At 37.9% G+C, this 18,441-nt stretch overlaps 1 protein-coding gene across 1 annotated transcript in view; it reads right to left on the bottom strand.

Annotated features, from left to right (window-relative positions):
- Positions 1–18,441, bottom strand: part of SNX25 (sorting nexin 25) — a 150,659-nt gene that overhangs the window by 87,223 nt on the left and 44,995 nt on the right. Inside the window, exons 3-5 of the mRNA XM_011959534.1 lie at positions 10,947–11,163; positions 5,482–5,654; positions 2,900–3,086 (exon numbers count right to left, since the gene is read on the bottom strand). Of these exons, the coding sequence (XP_011814924.1) occupies positions 2,900–3,086; positions 5,482–5,654; positions 10,947–11,163 (577 nt within the window). The remainder of the gene's footprint in view (positions 1–2,899; positions 3,087–5,481; positions 5,655–10,946; positions 11,164–18,441) is intronic.

Raw genomic sequence — 18,441 nt, forward strand, 5'->3', positions numbered from 1 at the left:
TGAAGAAGATAAACCATTCATTTTTATCAAGATTCATTCATCTTACAATACAGGAACTGTGTTAAGATGCAAAATAACAGATGGTGCTAGAGAACCAGTAGTATATTATTCAAAATAATTAAAAAATCAGGAGCTCGCCTGTAGTCCCAACTACTTGGAAGGCTGAGGGAGGAGGACTATTTGAGCCTAAGAGTTTGTCCAGCATGGGCAACACCACAGGACCTTGTCTCTTAAAAAAAAAAAAAAAAAAATCTCATGCCTTTCTGTTTCCTCCATTAACTATTAAATACATCCCTATGTGCAGTGCTGGAATCTTCAGTTTAGCACACAAAATAGAACACTCACCCACAAGTCTGTAAGAACAAGGAATACCGATTCTCTTAATTTGCCACTGTTGACTCTCGATTGTTACCTTAAACTCGCTTGGGGTTACCAAATAGTCCACATCTGCCTTTACTGTGGAAAGACTATTTGGTCAAAGAAAAATGCTCAGGAATTCAATGAAGCCACAAATTATCAACATGAATTATCTGTTCGTAAACAATGTCTTAGGAAGAAATTACAATGTTGTGGGGCATAGTCATCATGCTACCTTGTCACACCAGGCACAGCAAATCCAGGAACGGCAGGCATGAAAGCACCAGGTAGATGAGTATTCGAGTAGAGGTCTGAATAGCATCCCTACATTTAGAGTTTGGGGTGTGTGTGCAGTTTTAGGGAGAGGAGAGGCAACAAGGATGTTCCACCACTGTGAGCTCTTTCACTTTTATAGAATGACACTTTAAAAGGAATCAAAGGACGCTGGGATAAGGATGACTGGGGTGGACGTAACCTGTAAGCCTCACACAACAAACCTGGAATACTGGCTCTTGGGTTCTAGCTCGTGTCACGCTTACAAAAAAGAAATGTCTAGACTCAGACATAAATAAAAACAAATCTATAAAGAATATCATGTAGCCTATTCAAAATTATGCATGGCAAGAGAAACATAAAATCTCCAAATATTGTATCAGATATATATTATACCCAAAATTAAATTACTTGTAAACAAATCCGTTTACACTGAACCCATCATTATGTATTTGAGGTATATATTTGTAAATTGAATCCGTCATTATGTATTTGAGGTATATATTTGTAAATTGAACCCGTCATTATGTATTTGAGGTATATATTTGTAAAGTGAACCCATCATTATGTATTTATGACACCTAGATTAAGACATGACACCATGTATAAGAACACAGTGGCATCTACAAGGTATGTCTCCTTAGATGGTGTTTTATTCGAATTAGAAAATTAAACAGCATGAGTCATCTTAACGTTAACCCTAGTTCACAAGTGAATGTCACAAGTTTAAAAACCTCAACTAATTCAAACACCCAATTTCAACCAATATTTTACTTTTCCATGAGGGATTTACCAAAACTATTAATGAAAAACAAAATGAACATATAAGAGTTTTCTTTCTTTCCCATGTATTATCATTTGGGAACATTAAAAAGAAGGGTAGAGAAACAGAAGTCTAGAAAATTTACAAACTAGATAATACTATATAATCATACTAAATGTGTATATACTATTAAAAAAAAACACACACAAAAATAAACACTCACCCCTAAAATATCTCAGGTATAACAAGGGACATTGCGCTCCCCTATAAAGATACTCCTATGGTATTTTCAAATGTGTTTTCTCAAAATAATTAATCTAGAACCTCTTATTCCCAAACCCAAGCCTCTGTACTGTCCAAGACAAACAAAAACCAACACAATGTTCTACTCTGTAATTTAAAAACACATCATCTCCTTCTGATGTCCTTCCAGGTCCTTCCAAAGCTTTTCTAAGGTAGTCATCTGAGCAGCTAAGCAGGTACTCCTGACATCTGAAGAGCTTTCAATCTATTATAGCCTCATTACAGCTGACTCTTGAAAAACATAGGTTTGAACTGCATGAGTCCACTTACAAAGGATTTTGTTCTGCCTCTGCCACCTGAGACAGCAAGACAAATCCCTCCTTATTCTCCTCCTCCTCAGCGTACTTCCATGTGAAGAGATGAGGATGAAGACCTTTATGATGATCTGCTTCCACTTATTGCATAGTAAATATATTTTCTCTTTCTGATTTTCATAATATTTTCTTTTCTCTAGCTTCCTTTATTGTAAGAATACAATATATAATACATATAACATACAAGATAGGTGCTAATAACTGTTTATGTTATTGGTAAGGCTTTGGTCAACAGTAAGGTATTTAGTAGTTAAGTATTTGGAGAGTCATTTTTTCTTTTTTATTTTTATTGTTTTTATTGTTTTTTGAGACGGAGTCTCGCTGTCTCACCCAGGCTGGAGTGCAGTGGCATGATCTCAGCTCACAGCAACCTCCACCTCCCAGGTTCAAGTGATTCTCATACATCAGCCTCCTGAGTAACTGGAACTACAGGCATGTGCCACCACACCTAGCTGATTTTTGTATTTTTAGTAGAGACGGGGTTTCACCGTGTTGGCCAGGCTGGTCTTGAACTCCTGACCTCAAGTGATCCGCCCACCTCGGCCTCCCAAAGCGCTGGGATTACAGGTGTGAGCCACTGTGCTAGGCCCAAGTCAAATGTTATATGTGATTTCTGACTGGGGGTGGGGGCGGTGGGGAGTGTGGGTGCCCCCAACTCCCAAATTGTTCAAGAGTCAACTGTATTTGAAAAACCTAATACTTTGAAAAAAATCATTCTAAGTACACTGTTAAGGAGATGCTGGATAAATTTAGCTGTCACCAAATAGTAAGATTTATAGATTTGTTTTATTTCTGCTTCCCTGCCTACTACTTTTTTTTTTTTTTAACCTAACTAGGCAGCGGATAATAATCAGTAGCTGTTGCTGTGCTATAATTGAAGACCAAATACCTTAGCTGCTTCAAGAACTCCACATCAGAGTTGCTGTTAATGAGCTTGATGAAGTCCTCATAAGAGGGGGCATAGGTGTAGGCTCTCTTGTGATGCTCATTCACTTGCTCTCTGTACTCCAGCTGGGCAAGCAGCATTTGGTTAATGTAGTCTGGATTACTCAGTAACTCCACTACCGGCTTCAAGACTACAGGAAGAAGAAGAAATCGCTACTGAGAAAGGTATTATTCTTTAAGGGAACTGTTTATATATCACATAATTGAAACCACATTTGGAAAACATTCTCCAAGTAGCCAGAGGAATATCTATATAATAAACAATTCAAAAATGTATACACATGCACACATACCGCTGCCTATCCCTCCAAATATGTTATCATCTGTGGCTATAATCAAGCTGTCATTTTAATAAATAAGTGAAATGTAAAGGAACAATGAAGTCATTTGGAACTCAAGTTGCTAACAAAAGTATCAAAATTAAAGCTGGGCACAATGGCTCATGCCTGTAATCCCAACACTTTGGGAGGCTGAGACAGGTGGATCACTTGAGGTCAGGAGTTCAAGACCAGCCTGGCTAACACAGTGAAACTCTGTCTCTACTAGAAATACAAAAATTAGCCAGGCATGGTGGCACACGTCTGTAATCCCAGCTACTCAGGTTGCTGAGACAGGAGAATCGCTTGAATCCAGGAGGCGGAGGTTGCTAAGTGAGCCAAGATCGCGCCACTGCACTCCAGCCTTGGCAACAGAGTGAGACTCCGACTCAAGAAACAAACAAATAAAAAAAAACCAAAAAAATTAGGTATACTGATTTTCTTCTTTTATTTATTTTGTAAGTCTCAATATGTTTTGACAAGCTTAGTCTGCCAAAGGATGCAAGTCAACATTCTCCCCAAGTGGTTAAAACAGACCTTAGAGAGGAAGTTAAAAAGTCAATGACACTATTACAAAGCCATCCTTTACCTTTAGATTTGAAACTTCCTTTTTGCTCTGTGGTTGGTTATATTAGCTGATGGGCACAGCTGGCTTATCCTGAGATAGTAAATGAGATAATCACTGCATCTCAAATGCAATGCTATTTGTCTGAGACTGAGATGAGGGAAAGTTTCTCTTATCCTGACTAAGCATTTCCTTGGATATAGTTAACTTTTTTCCAGTAATCACATTATATTGTGCTACAGTTCCTTTTTATTTATTCCAAGTTCACAAAATTATGTACAGTCATGCACCACATAATGACATTCTGGTCAACAACAGACCGAATATATGACAGTGGCCCCCATAAGATTATAATGAAGCTGAAAATTTTCTACCATTTAATGATGTCAAGCTGGTGTGAACAAACTACTGCACTGCCAATAGTATAAAAATACAGCATATACAATTATGTACAGTACATAATACTTGATAATGATGATAAATGACTATAATTACAAAAGAGTAAAAAAGTTAAAAAATTAATAGTTCATAAAGTAAAAAAGTTATAGTAAGCTAAGGTTAATTTATTGCAGAAAATAAAATTTTAAATAAATTCAGTGTAGCCTAAGTGTACAGTGTTTATGAAGTCTGAAGTGGCGCACAGTCATGTCCTAGGCCTTCACAGTCACTCCCCACTCACTCAGACTCACTCAGAGCAACGTCCAGTCCTGCAAGCTCCATTCATGGTAAGTGTCCTATATAGGTGTACTATTTTTTATCTTGTATACTGTATTTTTACTGTATCTTTTCTATATTTAGATACACAAATATCATTGTGTTACAATTGCCTACAGTATTCAGTAGAGTAATATGGTGCACAGGTTTACAGTCTAGGAGCAATAGGCTACACCATATTGCATCCGTCTGTAGTGGGCTATCCCATGCAGGTGTGTAAGTACACGCTATGATATTTGCACAACGACACTGTCTAATGACACATTTCTTGGGACACATCCCTGTTGTTAATGCATTACTGTATAGGCATTACCAATAAATCATATAGCAAAGCTATTTTAAGTAAATATACTAATCAGAATTTGACTGTGGTCAAGCATGGTTGCTCACACCTGTAATCTCAGCACTTTGGGAGGCCTAAGTGGGAGGATCACTTGAACCCAGGAGTTCAAGACTTGCCTGGGCAACAAAGTAAGACCCCCACCTCTATTTAAAGAAAAAGAATTTGAATACATACACACACACACGTAATATATAAACATACACACTATGGATATTATATAGCTATTATACACACACACATACACATGCATACTTTCATTAATGTACATATTATTGGCCTAGATAACTCAAAAGCTATCACAAATGAATGCTTCCCTGTGGAGAGCATAAGAACTGGTTTTCTGTGTCAAAACATACAACATAATGGACTGTGTATTTGGCAATATGTCATATTAAAAATGTAAGTTTATCCTCTGTGGCCAAATACTTTGAGAGACATAGCAACAAAATTTTGAAAATACTTCAAATCCCATACGTTCAACAGTAAACAAGGTCTGCATAGGTGTTATACAAATTATTTTCACATTAGATTGTAGCACATTAGTTTGCGCACTTATTGAATTAGTAAAATCAACTGTACAAGTCTACCTTTTGTTGTGAGAATTTCTGCAAGCATTATACGCAAGCTGAGAGACTGCACATCCTTTGAGGGGAGGAGACAAAATACCAGAACCCGAGAACACGTTTGTAGAAATCTTACTTCATCATCTGAGTTCCTCAAGCATGTGTGCAACACAAAAGGCCTCGGCTGTTCTTCATGTCTAAACAAAGAGAGTGAAAAAGAAGGAGAGAAATTTCTAGACGCAATTCAATTATGTACTATTAGGTAAAAAATATTTCAAATGGGAAACACACTGGTTATAGTAACTCTGCCATCTGCTCAACAATCAAATTTCCTCGACCATCAACTAACCTGGAAAACTTTTGCTAGAATAAATGCAAACGCATGGCTTTTCTGGATTTCAGATGAAATCATAACAACTAACTTCGGTAGCATCAAAGGGTATATAGATAACTCCAAAATCATAGCAACAATCTAAAAAGGTACGAGTATTTATTTGGGTAATTTTTAAGTCTTCTAGATGTTTTCTTAAATGTGACCTGCAGCTTCATTTTTCAAAAAAACCTAACGAAGCATAAACCAAGGTCACCAGCCTGCTTTCTGACTGGGAGATCACAGGATAAAAAGCCTACAGGTATTTCTAGTGAGCCAGAGGGTCTATAAACTCCACGGTATCTAATTTGTTGGCAAATTGCCTTCTGTGAGGCTCCCAAGTATTTTTCAGCCAGTCTTGACAACTTTGGTTGTGCACTTCCCTGTCAGTACTGACTCCATCCCAGGACCATTAATTTGGAGGATCTGAGTGAAGAAGACTGGAAAATAGAACTTTCTATACTTCCCTTCCCAAAGTATCTTGATAGTGATTCAAGAAAGCTTGGGATGCTGCTTTTTCTAATGTCTTCTAGATAAGGAGACAAAATATAAGAGATTCTCACAGTAACTAGTAGGTAACACTGAGAGAAAACATGAAACAGAGGGAGAGAAACATACCAGGTGCCGCACAGGAAATGAAAGTAGTGCATATTAGTGCCTTTATGACCCGTGCCTCTTAGGTGTTAACTGAAATTTATTTTTGCACTGGAGACTGAAGACTAGTTTCTAGAGTGTATAACGCTAGAAAAGAAAGGTTTCCTCTGTCTTGTACAACCTGGAGGAATTCTATCCTAATGTGTAAAGCCAACGACATGAAAAGAAATTTTTAGAAGCCTTTTGCATATACTGATATGCTGACTTTTTAAAAAAGGCACCTTCAATTATTTTAAATTCTATCTTTGCTGCCAGTTAGGTTGATATTTTATTATAGTAAGGTTAAGATGCTACTCCTTTATCATATCAAGCACTTTTAAAGGTAATTCTTTTTTAAAATATCTATTTAGTTAATAAGCACTGGAGGAAGTTGGGAAAAAAAATCCACTTTTACCAGAGAAGCTTATTTAAATAATATCAAAATCCCTCTCAAAGAGTACACAGTGCCTTCTCCATATCAGTGGAAGGCAGACAACAAAGGAGCCTGGTGCTCAGACTGCCACAAGTTCCTCTCCCTCCTACAGCTAAGTTAGGGAAAATCCTTCTGACTGAGCCAAAGGCCAGAGGGCTGGCCAAAACAGCTTGATCTACGGTAAAAGGAAAGGCAGATCTCTCCCTGGAATCCCTCCACTAACTCCAAGCAGGATATTCCTAAGACGTGCTCTAGAAAGCAGATATCAAGTATTGCTTCAAAGCCAAGAAAGCATCATGAGGGGTGAGGCTGCCTCTGTGGCAGGAGATGTCTACTAGCCTTCTGGTGGGTTGTAGCCATCAGTCTTTGCAGCATCCTTATTGTGTTCAGTGTGGATCAATCATTTGTTTGTGTAATTCCTACTACTTACCTCTGGGTTCTCATTCCTTGAGTGAGCAAAAGGACTTTAATATTTTATAAAAAAGTTTCAAATGTACAATGACTTAATCCTCCTACCTACACCAAAAAGTAGACATCATCACTTGTATTCTATAGATGAGAAAATTAAGATCTGAATGATTATGTGAACAGTCAACGTCACGGAGGTAATAAGTGGTAGAAATAACTCTCTCAAGTGCTGTTCTGTTTCAATCTCAAGTCCCAACTCTTTACATTACACCACAATCAGAAATTACAAAGATAAAAAAGAACATTTCAGAGATAAAGAAGGAAAACACGAAAAAAAAAATTCTTTTTTTCCCTCAAACTGCATGCCAGTACTTGACCAGCAAAGAAGAAAACTATGAAATTAAAAATGCTATTGAAATAATAGGATAAAAGCAATCATTTTTAGATTTTCCCAAAACATGCTGGAGCAAGACAGATGGGACAAAGGAAGAGGAAGCAGAGGCAAGAATTAAATGTGATCTAGATTGGCTTAAAGCGGCAACAGAACGATGGTCTAGAAATAAACACAGGCTGACCGGAAAGCTGCCTCCACGAACAATTGCCCACCAGCCAACTAAAGGATGTGTTGTTTTATTAAGGCAATTTATTATTCTTTGTCTGATAGCGGCCAATTCAATTGGGTGCTACCCAGGCTACCAAAGTCATTCTGCAGCCAATAGACATCTGCATACTACTGGAGATTTCTAGGACAAGAGCACTGTTGACCTGGGGCAGGCAGATACAGCTATTTGCCATTAAACCTGGACTCACTGTCTGCCGGTCTCATTGTATGGTTTGTATAAGATGCTACACGGACAATATTAGTTCTCCAGGACGCAATCATCTATATGAAAAATGCCAGTGACCTACTGGTACTTTTTCAAATATTCAAAATCCATGAGAAACGTGGTAGAATTTGTTTTCTTTATTTTGTTCTTTATTCTTTATCATCAATTAGAGCTTCTAGGCATAGCCCAGATACCAGTGAAATAAATCTACCCTTGGCATAAGAAAACTAGAAGCCCAAAGAGAAGGAGCTTCTAATATTAAATCACTTTCTGTTTCTATTATTCTGATGCTTGATCCATATATTTATATTATCCACAAAAGCAGTAATCTCAAAAGCTAGTAAACGTCTGGATGAAAAATATATTCTCATGTTGAAATTAAATAATCATAAAACCACTGAATTTTTCTAACCACTTGCTCTTCTCCCAAATCTAAACCCATCAGTTTTCTAACTGGAATAAACACTGATTTAAAATACTGTCCTCAAGTCGGCACAGTAGCTCACTGTAATCCCAGGACCTTGGCAGGCTGAGGCAGGTGGATCACTTGAGGTCAGAAGTTCAAGACCAGACTGGCCAACATGGTGAAACCCTATCTCTACTAAAAATACAAAATGTAGCTGGGTGTGGTGGCACATGCCTATAATCCCAGCTACTCGGGGGGCTAAGGCACAAGAATTCTTGAACCGGAGAGGTGGACGTTGCAGTGAGCCGAGATCACACCACTGCACTTTAGCCTGGGCAAAGAGTGAGACTGTCTGAAAGAAAAAAATAAAATAAAAAATAATATATATATATGGAGAGAGAGATAGAATACTGTCCTCTATTGGACCATCATTTACATACTTTCAAATGAGCTTTCACTGAATTCAAACAAGTCTTTCACAGTATTTGTCAAGAGGGACTATGGAACCCTTGAAATAATGGATACCACAGCAAATTAGCAGGTGCTTGCAGAGGTTGGTGAACACTTCGAAAGCAGAGGCTGAAGCTTTTGAGACTCTAGGAGGTAACCCAAGAGCCCCATTTCTCTCACTTTCCTTATTGATTCACACCCCTCCCCGCTTACTGGAAGTTACTTTCTCTATAAGCAGCAGTTTTCAAAGGGAGGTCCAGAGACTCCTGGGCGTCCCCAAGACCCTTGCAGGGGATCTGGGATGTTAAAACTATAGTAATATAAAAAGGTCACTTGTCTTTTTCATTCTCATTCTTCCAAGCATAGTAGTTTCCACAGGCTACATGTGAGATGACATCATCATTCTTGTGGCTAAGGAAAAGTGTACCGTGTGCTCCTGCACTTTAAAAATTCCTAGTTTTTAAATATCAAATATGGTAAATATCAATAGATACAATGAGTCGTGAACTGGTAAATGTTGGCTCTCCTGAGGAAAAAAATGCTCTGATTTGGATCATTTGCCCATTCCATGGTGTAAATACTCTCACCATGGCCCATTTCAAGCTACCAATCTGGTATAACTGAACCAAAAGTTGGGAAGACCTGTGTACAGTTCACTCCTGCATGCCAGCACACGCCAGTTCCAGCACGCCACTAGATAGAACCCATAGAAATGAGCTCTTTGAGGTTCTCAGAAACTTTTAAAAATGTAGAGAAATCCCGGGAACAAAAAGTCTGAGAATCACTGCTTTACAGTAATGTTTTTCAAACCATGGTTTGTGACTTTTAAGTAAGAAAATAAAATTGAGTTGGTCTTAAACATTATTTTTTTAAAATGTTAAAAAAAAAGTGTCAAAGTCATTAGAGGTAATAAAAGTACTGTTTTATGAAACTGGGTCATAACATCAAGTGAATTTCTCACAGTGGGTCATAGTTTCAAAAAAAAGTTCGTAAAACACTGGGGTGGGAAGCTGGAAAACAGTGGGCATGTCACGGCTCTGTGGATTTTTGCCTCATAAACCTGAGGGAGGGAAGAAGAGTCACAGGAAGGGGCAAGTCAGCTGGGAATGGAGACCTGCTGCACAGCCGCATTCGGCAGCAAGGTCGCCTACATGAACAGCATCACAGGGCAGAAGGGTGACGTCATCTAAATACTTTACCTCTTCCCTGAAGGCGAGAATAGGCCACATTAACTATTCCCATTCCTGTTCCAACCATGTCCATATCCACACAGGCAGAAGGCTACTCATTTCAGTTGGACAGCTTTTTATGTACAATTATTAGGTACATAACAATACAAAGGGCTAACAAGCCTAAATATTAGCTACTTTCATAATGAAATTCCTCTAATTAAAGCCTACAAGCTCCAATATGTACAACTGTTATGTAACAATACAAAGGGCTAATAAGCCTAAATATTAGCTACTTTCATAATGAAATCTCTCTAGTTAAAGCCCAGAAGCTCCAATATTAAGTACCTTTGAAAATCAGTTTTCAGGATATCGTGATGCAACAGAGTTCAACACAGGACTCACAAAAGAAACATGAACCATATTTAAATTTGTCTAAATACTGTAAACTCATTCACTCTGCTCATGCTAGAAAACACTATATTTACATTTTTTGTGTCTAGGTACTCATAATACTATAAGATCATCACAGTGCTGGCTCAGTAAAATTCATTTTACTGTTTATTTATAGAATTAATTGTATTTATAAAGTGGTTTTCCAGCAGAAAGTGAAAAACAAAACTAGTCTATCAGAACACAATAATTATTCCCCCTTAATAAATCTACATTTTCAAGCAAGTGCCAGCAATAGGCAAAATATTCTAGAGTTTTATCTTGACTTTGACCCCTTACTCAATTAAAAAAAAAAAAAGTGTAACACAAAAAAAGGGGGTAAGTTGCTTATAACGGTTACCTGGCATTAGCAGCTTTCAGGTCACAGAAATGAGTGAGTAAAGTCCTCACAACATCATTGCAGACAACTTTAACCACATCCACGTGACTCAGTCTGTGGTGCAGCTGTCTGGCAATTTCCCAAAAGTCTTCCAAGAGCAGATGGTAAAGTTGTCCCTCATCTCTGCTGAGGTTTCCATACCAGGACAGAATGTAATCTCTATAACTGTAGTCGAACACTACCAGGAATAAACAAAGCAATGAGTAAAACAAATGAAAGAAGCAAACACCAAGACCACATTTCTACTGGAAACTGGCCACCTAACTATTTAATATTCACTGTTTAAAGTTAAAGAGAGGAGAAAACAGAACTCATGAGAACTCCTAAGTCTTTTAAAACGAAAGATTCTCATCTAACTAGAATGTTTAGGTATGGTGACCACGTCCTAAATTTTCCTACAGAGCCCTATTTTAAAATATTCGACCTTGGCGCCAAACTACCTAAATTCACTAAAAAATCAGAGCAATACACTTACGAAGTGTACCCATTATCAATCTATTGCCTCTCCGCTCTGAATTCAGCCTTTTTGTCCTGCTCTATGATACTGGAGCTGGGCCCTGCAAACACCGTCAGTTTCTTTGCCCACTGGCATAACGTTAAGCCTATCAGTAGCACATGCTGGAGGGCAACTGGAGGAGGAAGGGGCTGTTCTCCCCAGCTCCTGTGTGTTCTCCTCTGTTCCTGCCACATTTAGCAGCAGGCAGGGCACCCGACGGTGTTTACCCCAATAGCGAGTTCCAGTGCCATCCACAGGGCAGCTTCCGAGAGAATTCTGCTGGCTCCTATGGGTGGCTCCCCCTCGCCTGTGGTATCTGCTCAACCTTCTTCACCATCAAGTGGGCCAATGTTGTGCCTTCTCCAAGGCCTGGATCTCAATTCTAAGGTAAAGAAGGAAACTTCTTCCAAATTTATTCTGTCCTAAGGTGCTCTGCCTCAGCCCTAGCGGGAATGGCTGCTCCCAATATCTGCTCTTTCTATATTCTTTAGTGTCTCTTTACTCCTTAGTACTTAATCCCATGTTGTACATTAATAATTCTTTATATTTAACTTTCCCTGTTCAATTACATTGTGTTTTCTGTCTCGTAACAAGATCTCAACTAACACAGGAAGAATTCCATAAACCAGTCTTGGATTATCACACTAGGCTCAGCCTCCGTGGCCAGTCGCCTTCTTTGGAAGATTTTTAGTGCCTATGTTCTTAATTCTGTGCCTCGGAATTAGGAAAGCCTAGCCATAGACCAGTGCTATCTAATATGAATATGAGAACCACAAATGTAAGTTTTAAGTTTTCTAGAAGACACACTAAAAAAGTAAAAAGATACCACAACAAGAAGCTCATAAAAAATAAGATAAACAATAAAAAAGTATAAACACGTAAAATTCACTTTAATAATATATTCATTTAACAAAATATATTCATTTAACAAAATATATTCACAATATTATTTCAACATGTAATCAATATTTAAAACTTTTTTTAAAAATAAAATACTTTGCTTTTTTTCATACTAAGCTCTGTAATCTGGTATATATTTTATTCTTTCAACAATCTCAATTTGAACCAGCCACATTTAGGATGCTCTACTGTGTTGGACAGCACTATTTCTAAAGCCTACATAGAAAGAAGCTGGAGCCAGTGTGATGTCTGCAAGAAGCCAGGTCTTTTCAAAAATAAAATATTGGTGGGCTTGGTGGTGACTCTCCACAAGGTCCCAAGAGAGAAAAACATTTAGCTACACAATCCTGCTCCACCTCAAGGGTACCAAGGTTATTTTTTATCACTTCTTGCTTCTCAGAGTTTTTTGTTTTTTTTTTTAACTTTTCAAACACTATTTGATTGGGCTTAATTGCAGATATGACTATACATCATTTCAGATAAATAATTTATCCTCCTGCTTTTCTTTGCTTGTCTGCACGCTACTTTATCCCTGGGAATCCTACATGAACCAGATCTACTTCACAATTCCCTAAGAACAACTAACCTATAATTGTCAAACAAGTTTTTAGCCTAGAATTTGGGGTTCATTTTATGCATCTTGGCCACTACATGTCAATTTAGAAGCTTAAGAATAATAAATTGGCTGGGCGCAGTGGCTCATGGCTGTAATCCCAGAACTTTGGAAGCCCAAGGTGGGAGGAACACTTGAGCCCAGGAGCTTGAGACCAGCCTGGGCAACATGGCAAAACCCCATCTCTACAAGAAATACAAAAATTAGCCGGATATGGTGGTGCACGCCTATATTCCCAGCTACTTGGGGCTGAGGCGGGTGGATCATTTGAGCCTGGGAGGTGGAGGCTGCAGTGAGTCAAGACAGCGCCACTACATTCCAGCCCAGGTGAGTGAGCAAAACCCTGACTCAAAGAAAGAAAAAAAAAAAGAAAAAAGAAAGAAATTTAGGTGAACTTTCTCGGGGGAGGGATTGTACGGTGGGGAGAGGGAGTCATTTTTCTTAGAAAACCGAATCACAATGGAATCACATATTCGCAAGGGCCTACAGGTCAAAGGAAGCACAATTTTTGTATTAATATTCTATGATGGCTTTTTTCATGGTTGAAATATCAACCATGGAAGAACATTCAATGTTTTTCCACATTTCCAGTATTCTTGCAATTCAGCTTTATAATAATTTATAAAACAGCATTTTAAATCTCATAACTCAAAAATATGCCACAGCATTAAGATTTTTGTTCACAAACAATGATACAAAGGTTTAGATAAATTTTCAGAGTGATTCCAGCGGCCTCAGTTGTAGGGATAAGATAACTGTGCCTTCCAGCTGAGAACAATTAATTGCCAAAGACAGAAAAAAAGATAACTACCTCGATCTTTTACTACTCAGCAAATATAATTTATAGAGGGCTTCTAGTATGTAAGCTGGAATCAATATCCGTATCACTAAGCACTGGACACAAAAGGGAAGGTAAAACAAAAGCAAAACCAGAAAACAAGCCATCTGAAACTCTTAGTCATTTTCTGCTCATTTTCAGGTATTAATTTGAATATATGGCTGTTATGTTTTCTAGATTTTGCAAAAGGTAGCTACATCTCATCCCTAAATCGTACGATTCCATTAAGGAAAAACAGCGGAAATGGTTTCTGACCCAGATGAAACTGCAAAAACAGGAATGGGTTGATCCGATCATCTCATTCATTGGCAACAAACAAATAGACCATGGTTCCTACACAGTGAGTGAGTCTCATCCCTTCAGGAAATTGAGGCTCAAAGAAGTGAAGTAACTTGCTCAAAGAGGTGGCAAAGCCATGTCTCCTACCTGCCAGTCACTCTTTCTACTCAGCACACTGTAGTCCTGCCCATAGGTGAACAAGATAGCGGCATGAGTAAAAGATAGGCAAAACCTAAAATAGCATCCTTGTCCACTGGATATCCAGTTTGTTTAAAACACATTTACAAGAAAAAATGTATGTAAAAGGCTGTACTTTGTAAAAACTGCTGTACAAGACACAAAGAACGAACAGGTGAGGCCAGGCGCAGTGGCTCAGGCTTGTAATCCCAGCAACGATGCTTCTCTTCAAACTAAGTATCATAAAACTATACATAACTTAAATATAAAAAGTACAGGCTTGGCGCGGTGGCTCACATCTGTAATCCCAGCACTTTGGGAGGCTGAGGCAGGCAGACCACCTGAGGTCAGGAGTTCCAGACCAGCCTGGCCTAAGTGGTGAAACTCTGTCTACTAAAAATACAAAAATTAGCTGTGCATGGTGGTAGGTGCCTGTAATCCCAGGTACTCCACAGGCTGAGGCGGGAGAAACACTTGAACCTGGGAGGCGTAGGTTGCAGTGAGCCAAGATTGCGCCACTGCACTCCAGCCTGGGTGACAGAGCAAGACTGTCTCAAAAAAAAAAAAAGAAGAAAACAAAGCCATGATTCTAAATATAAATTATATAACCACATAAACTAATTTACACAAGTACACGTATGAACAAAATAAAACATACCCTACCGGTCAATTTAAGGAGACAGAGAAATTCGTAACCATAAAATTATTTCATGGCTTTTATTAAGAAATAAACATTCAACATCAAGATGCCAACTAAAGAAAAAAACAGAAATACACAGAAACAATATAATTAATCACAATGAGAAACGAAAGAACACTTATCCTCACTGCCAGGCAAAAAAATCTTCCTTCTAAAGCCATGATAACACCCAACACAAATTCAGGTGCTATAGTCATTCAAGTCTATCTAGTTTTGGAACTGCTCTCAAATAAATGAGTCGGTAAAAAGGAGGCCGCTGGAGATTGTAAAGAATGACGTAACATGATTGGAACTTTAGTTTTAGTTAGGTTAAACTGAAAACAGGATTTAGGATAACAAAGTAGAGAAAAACTATAGATGAGGACACAAGTTAAAAGGCTCCCACGTTCATCTAGACAATAGGATGTTAGGTAATTGCTACCCACAAATTTTCAGAAAAGGAATGAGCTAAGTAAACAGTATAAGAAAGAGAGCTTCAAGAGGGCCATTTTTTCGACCCTTGCCTTTTCTCCTGAGCTATTCAGAAATACAATTCAGAGATACATGTCCTGCCCATGAGGTAGAGCCCCATGGGTCATAAAAGTCCACGGCCTGGGTCTCTTAGAACAAAGAGACAGTCCTCATTCAACCGGAAACTTGTCTAATGACAATGATAAACAACAACAACAACAACAACAATTCTATCGTTCATTTAGATGGTCTTTTATGGTTTGTAAAGTTTTAAAATGCAATGGAAAGTCATCTTCTGGAAAGATTTTGGGTTATTAGTTTATGTGATTGATAGAGCTATTTACTTATCCAACAAAAAAAAAGTATACATATTTCATGTCACTGGGAGAAGAGCACGAACTAGAACTTGATGAGTTGAGCTTTCTAAAGGGTGGGAGAAGTCATGCGAGCCTTGCTTCCTCTGTGCCACCGTCTAATTCCGAGACAGCCAGACATCTGGAACAGCCATACGGCGGGCCTTGGAAAAAAGACTACCACATAAGGTTTGCCTTATCTAGGACCTGTTCCAAAGCTGTTAAAAGTTCTATATAGAAGTTCTGTTCTCCATAAAACTTCTGTTATACTTTGACAATGACCTTGCAGTATCTTCTGCTGTCATGATTGTTTTCAAGTTATGATCCTGTGTATAACAATTACTATAGGCATATTTACCACTGAAACTCAGAAAAGCATTAAGAGCCAATCAAAACTAGCTGAAATGTACTCACCTTGAAATGTATATGTGGGCTGGGCATGGTGGCTCACGCCTGTAATCCCAGTACTTTGGGAGGCCAAGGCGGGTGGATCACCTGAGGTCAGGAGTTCAAGACCAGCCTGGCCAACATGGTGAAACCCCGTCTCTACTAAAAATACAAAAGTTAGCCGAGCTTGGTAGCTCATCCCTGTAGTCCCAAGCTACTTGGGAGGCTGAGGCACGAGAATCGCTTGAACCCAGGAGGCGGAGGTTACAGTGAGCTGAGATCATGCCACTGCACTCCAGCCTGGGCAACAGAGTAAGACTCGGTCTCAAAAAAAAAAAAAAAAAAGTCTGTAACATTAATTGCAAAAAATGAAGGTAATGGTCTTTAATTCTAAGATATTCAGACAATGGGTTTTTTTGTATGTTGCGTCTGGGTTTTTGTTTTTCGGAGTATTTTGTGTGGCAGACAGTATCTTTTATAAGACAGTCTGAGGTCAGCATCCCCAAGGTCTTGAAAAAGACACAATCTCATGAAGAATTATATTTTCAATTCAAGAACTTTCAATTTAACATTCAACATACCACTGAACAAATAGCATGTACTCAATAATTATACAATTAAATTATCTGGCCCACACTGGAGATAGTTCAAGGTAGGCTAGTGAAAATTAGACAACAGATCTATTGAGATTTAATAGTAAGTCAAAAAGATTTTTAGAAGTCTTTTTTTTTTTCTATCTTCTGTCAGTTTTCTGATAAATGTAGCTTTTGGAGAAATTTCTGAGGTTATCTGGTACAGAAGGGTAACTGTTCTGACTTTTCAAGAGTTCATTCATATTAGATCTGAACCCCTAAAATATAGTTTTACATTTTAAACTGGCTAACAAAACAGAGCAGTCATATGCTTTGATCACTTTCCTCAAGTGTGCCATTTAACTTATAGCATTTGTAGCTTTAGTATTTCTTATGGTTTCACAGAAACCTGGAGTATATTATTTTGCTCTGCATTTTTGACTATTACTTCTTTCTTCTTTGTAATTCAATCCATAAAGACTTAAATCCTAACTTATACTGAACTACAACACAAGCACAAATTTAGTCATAAAAATATCTACTCACAAATATGTAGAACATGTATACATGCAGACACATATACGTGCCTTATATGGTACTTAACTCTTTAAATGTTTTTAAATTACATACTCTAAAAACAATAAAATAGATACATAAAGATCAAATGGTACCATAATGCTCTCTAGTTTAAATTAGCTTCCAAGGAGGAGATTTTTAGATAAATATTTCATAAGCATTTAATATAACTGAACTCAAATTACTTCAGCCTTAACAAGTATATTGTTTAATGTTTTGCAAATGTACGAGACCCTCAATTTGATTAATATTAAATCTATTATAGCTAGTTAATAACATTCTGAATTCCAATTAAATATATTGGTGTCGGGTTTAGAAATGTAAATCAAACCACTCCAGAGATACAAATTATAACCACTAAAGATTTTCTAAATGCTGATGAAACCTCTTAGCCTTCTCAATGTACATTTCTAGATTCTAATTCTCCATAAAATTAACTGGTCAAATTTTTCTTGGAAGGTGATTCTAGTTTTGTTTGTTGTTGCTGTTGAGTAACTACTGCCAGATGCATGAATTTTACTCCCAATAACTAACTTTCTAGCAGCTACCAGCTCTCCTTTTGTTAAGATTATATAATGCTCAACTTCAGCAGCTTTTCCCTGAAAACCACTTTAAAGCAAAGGACAGGTTAAAAAAAAAAAATTGAACATTAAGAATGTGGTTTAAAAACAAATGGGGAAGTATAATAAACTAAAACGCTTACCCAAAGGTTTTGGAAAACATTTTCCTTTCAGAAGAAACCAATGAATACAAATTAGCTTGAGGATAATGTTTTTGCCAACTAAGCCTCAACCCTTATCCTGTCTTTTTTCCCCACAAGTACTTCTGAAACAAACTGGTCTAAAATAAAGGTCACGTCTAAATACAGATAAATTTCTAAGTCTTCAAAAATTAAAGACACTCATGTTCATAGCAGCATCATTTACAATAGCCAAAAGGTGGACAGCAACCCAAGCGTCCACTGATGAGTGAATGGATAAACAAAATGTGGCATACACACACACACACACACACACACACACACATACACACACACACACACACACACACACACACATACACACACACATACACACACACATACACACACAAACACACACACATACACACACAAA

The sequence above is a fragment of the Colobus angolensis genome, unplaced genomic scaffold (genome assembly GCF_000951035.1).
Source record: "Colobus angolensis palliatus isolate OR3802 unplaced genomic scaffold, Cang.pa_1.0 Scaffold5, whole genome shotgun sequence".
NCBI classification, from domain to species: Eukaryota; Metazoa; Chordata; class Mammalia; order Primates; family Cercopithecidae; genus Colobus; species Colobus angolensis.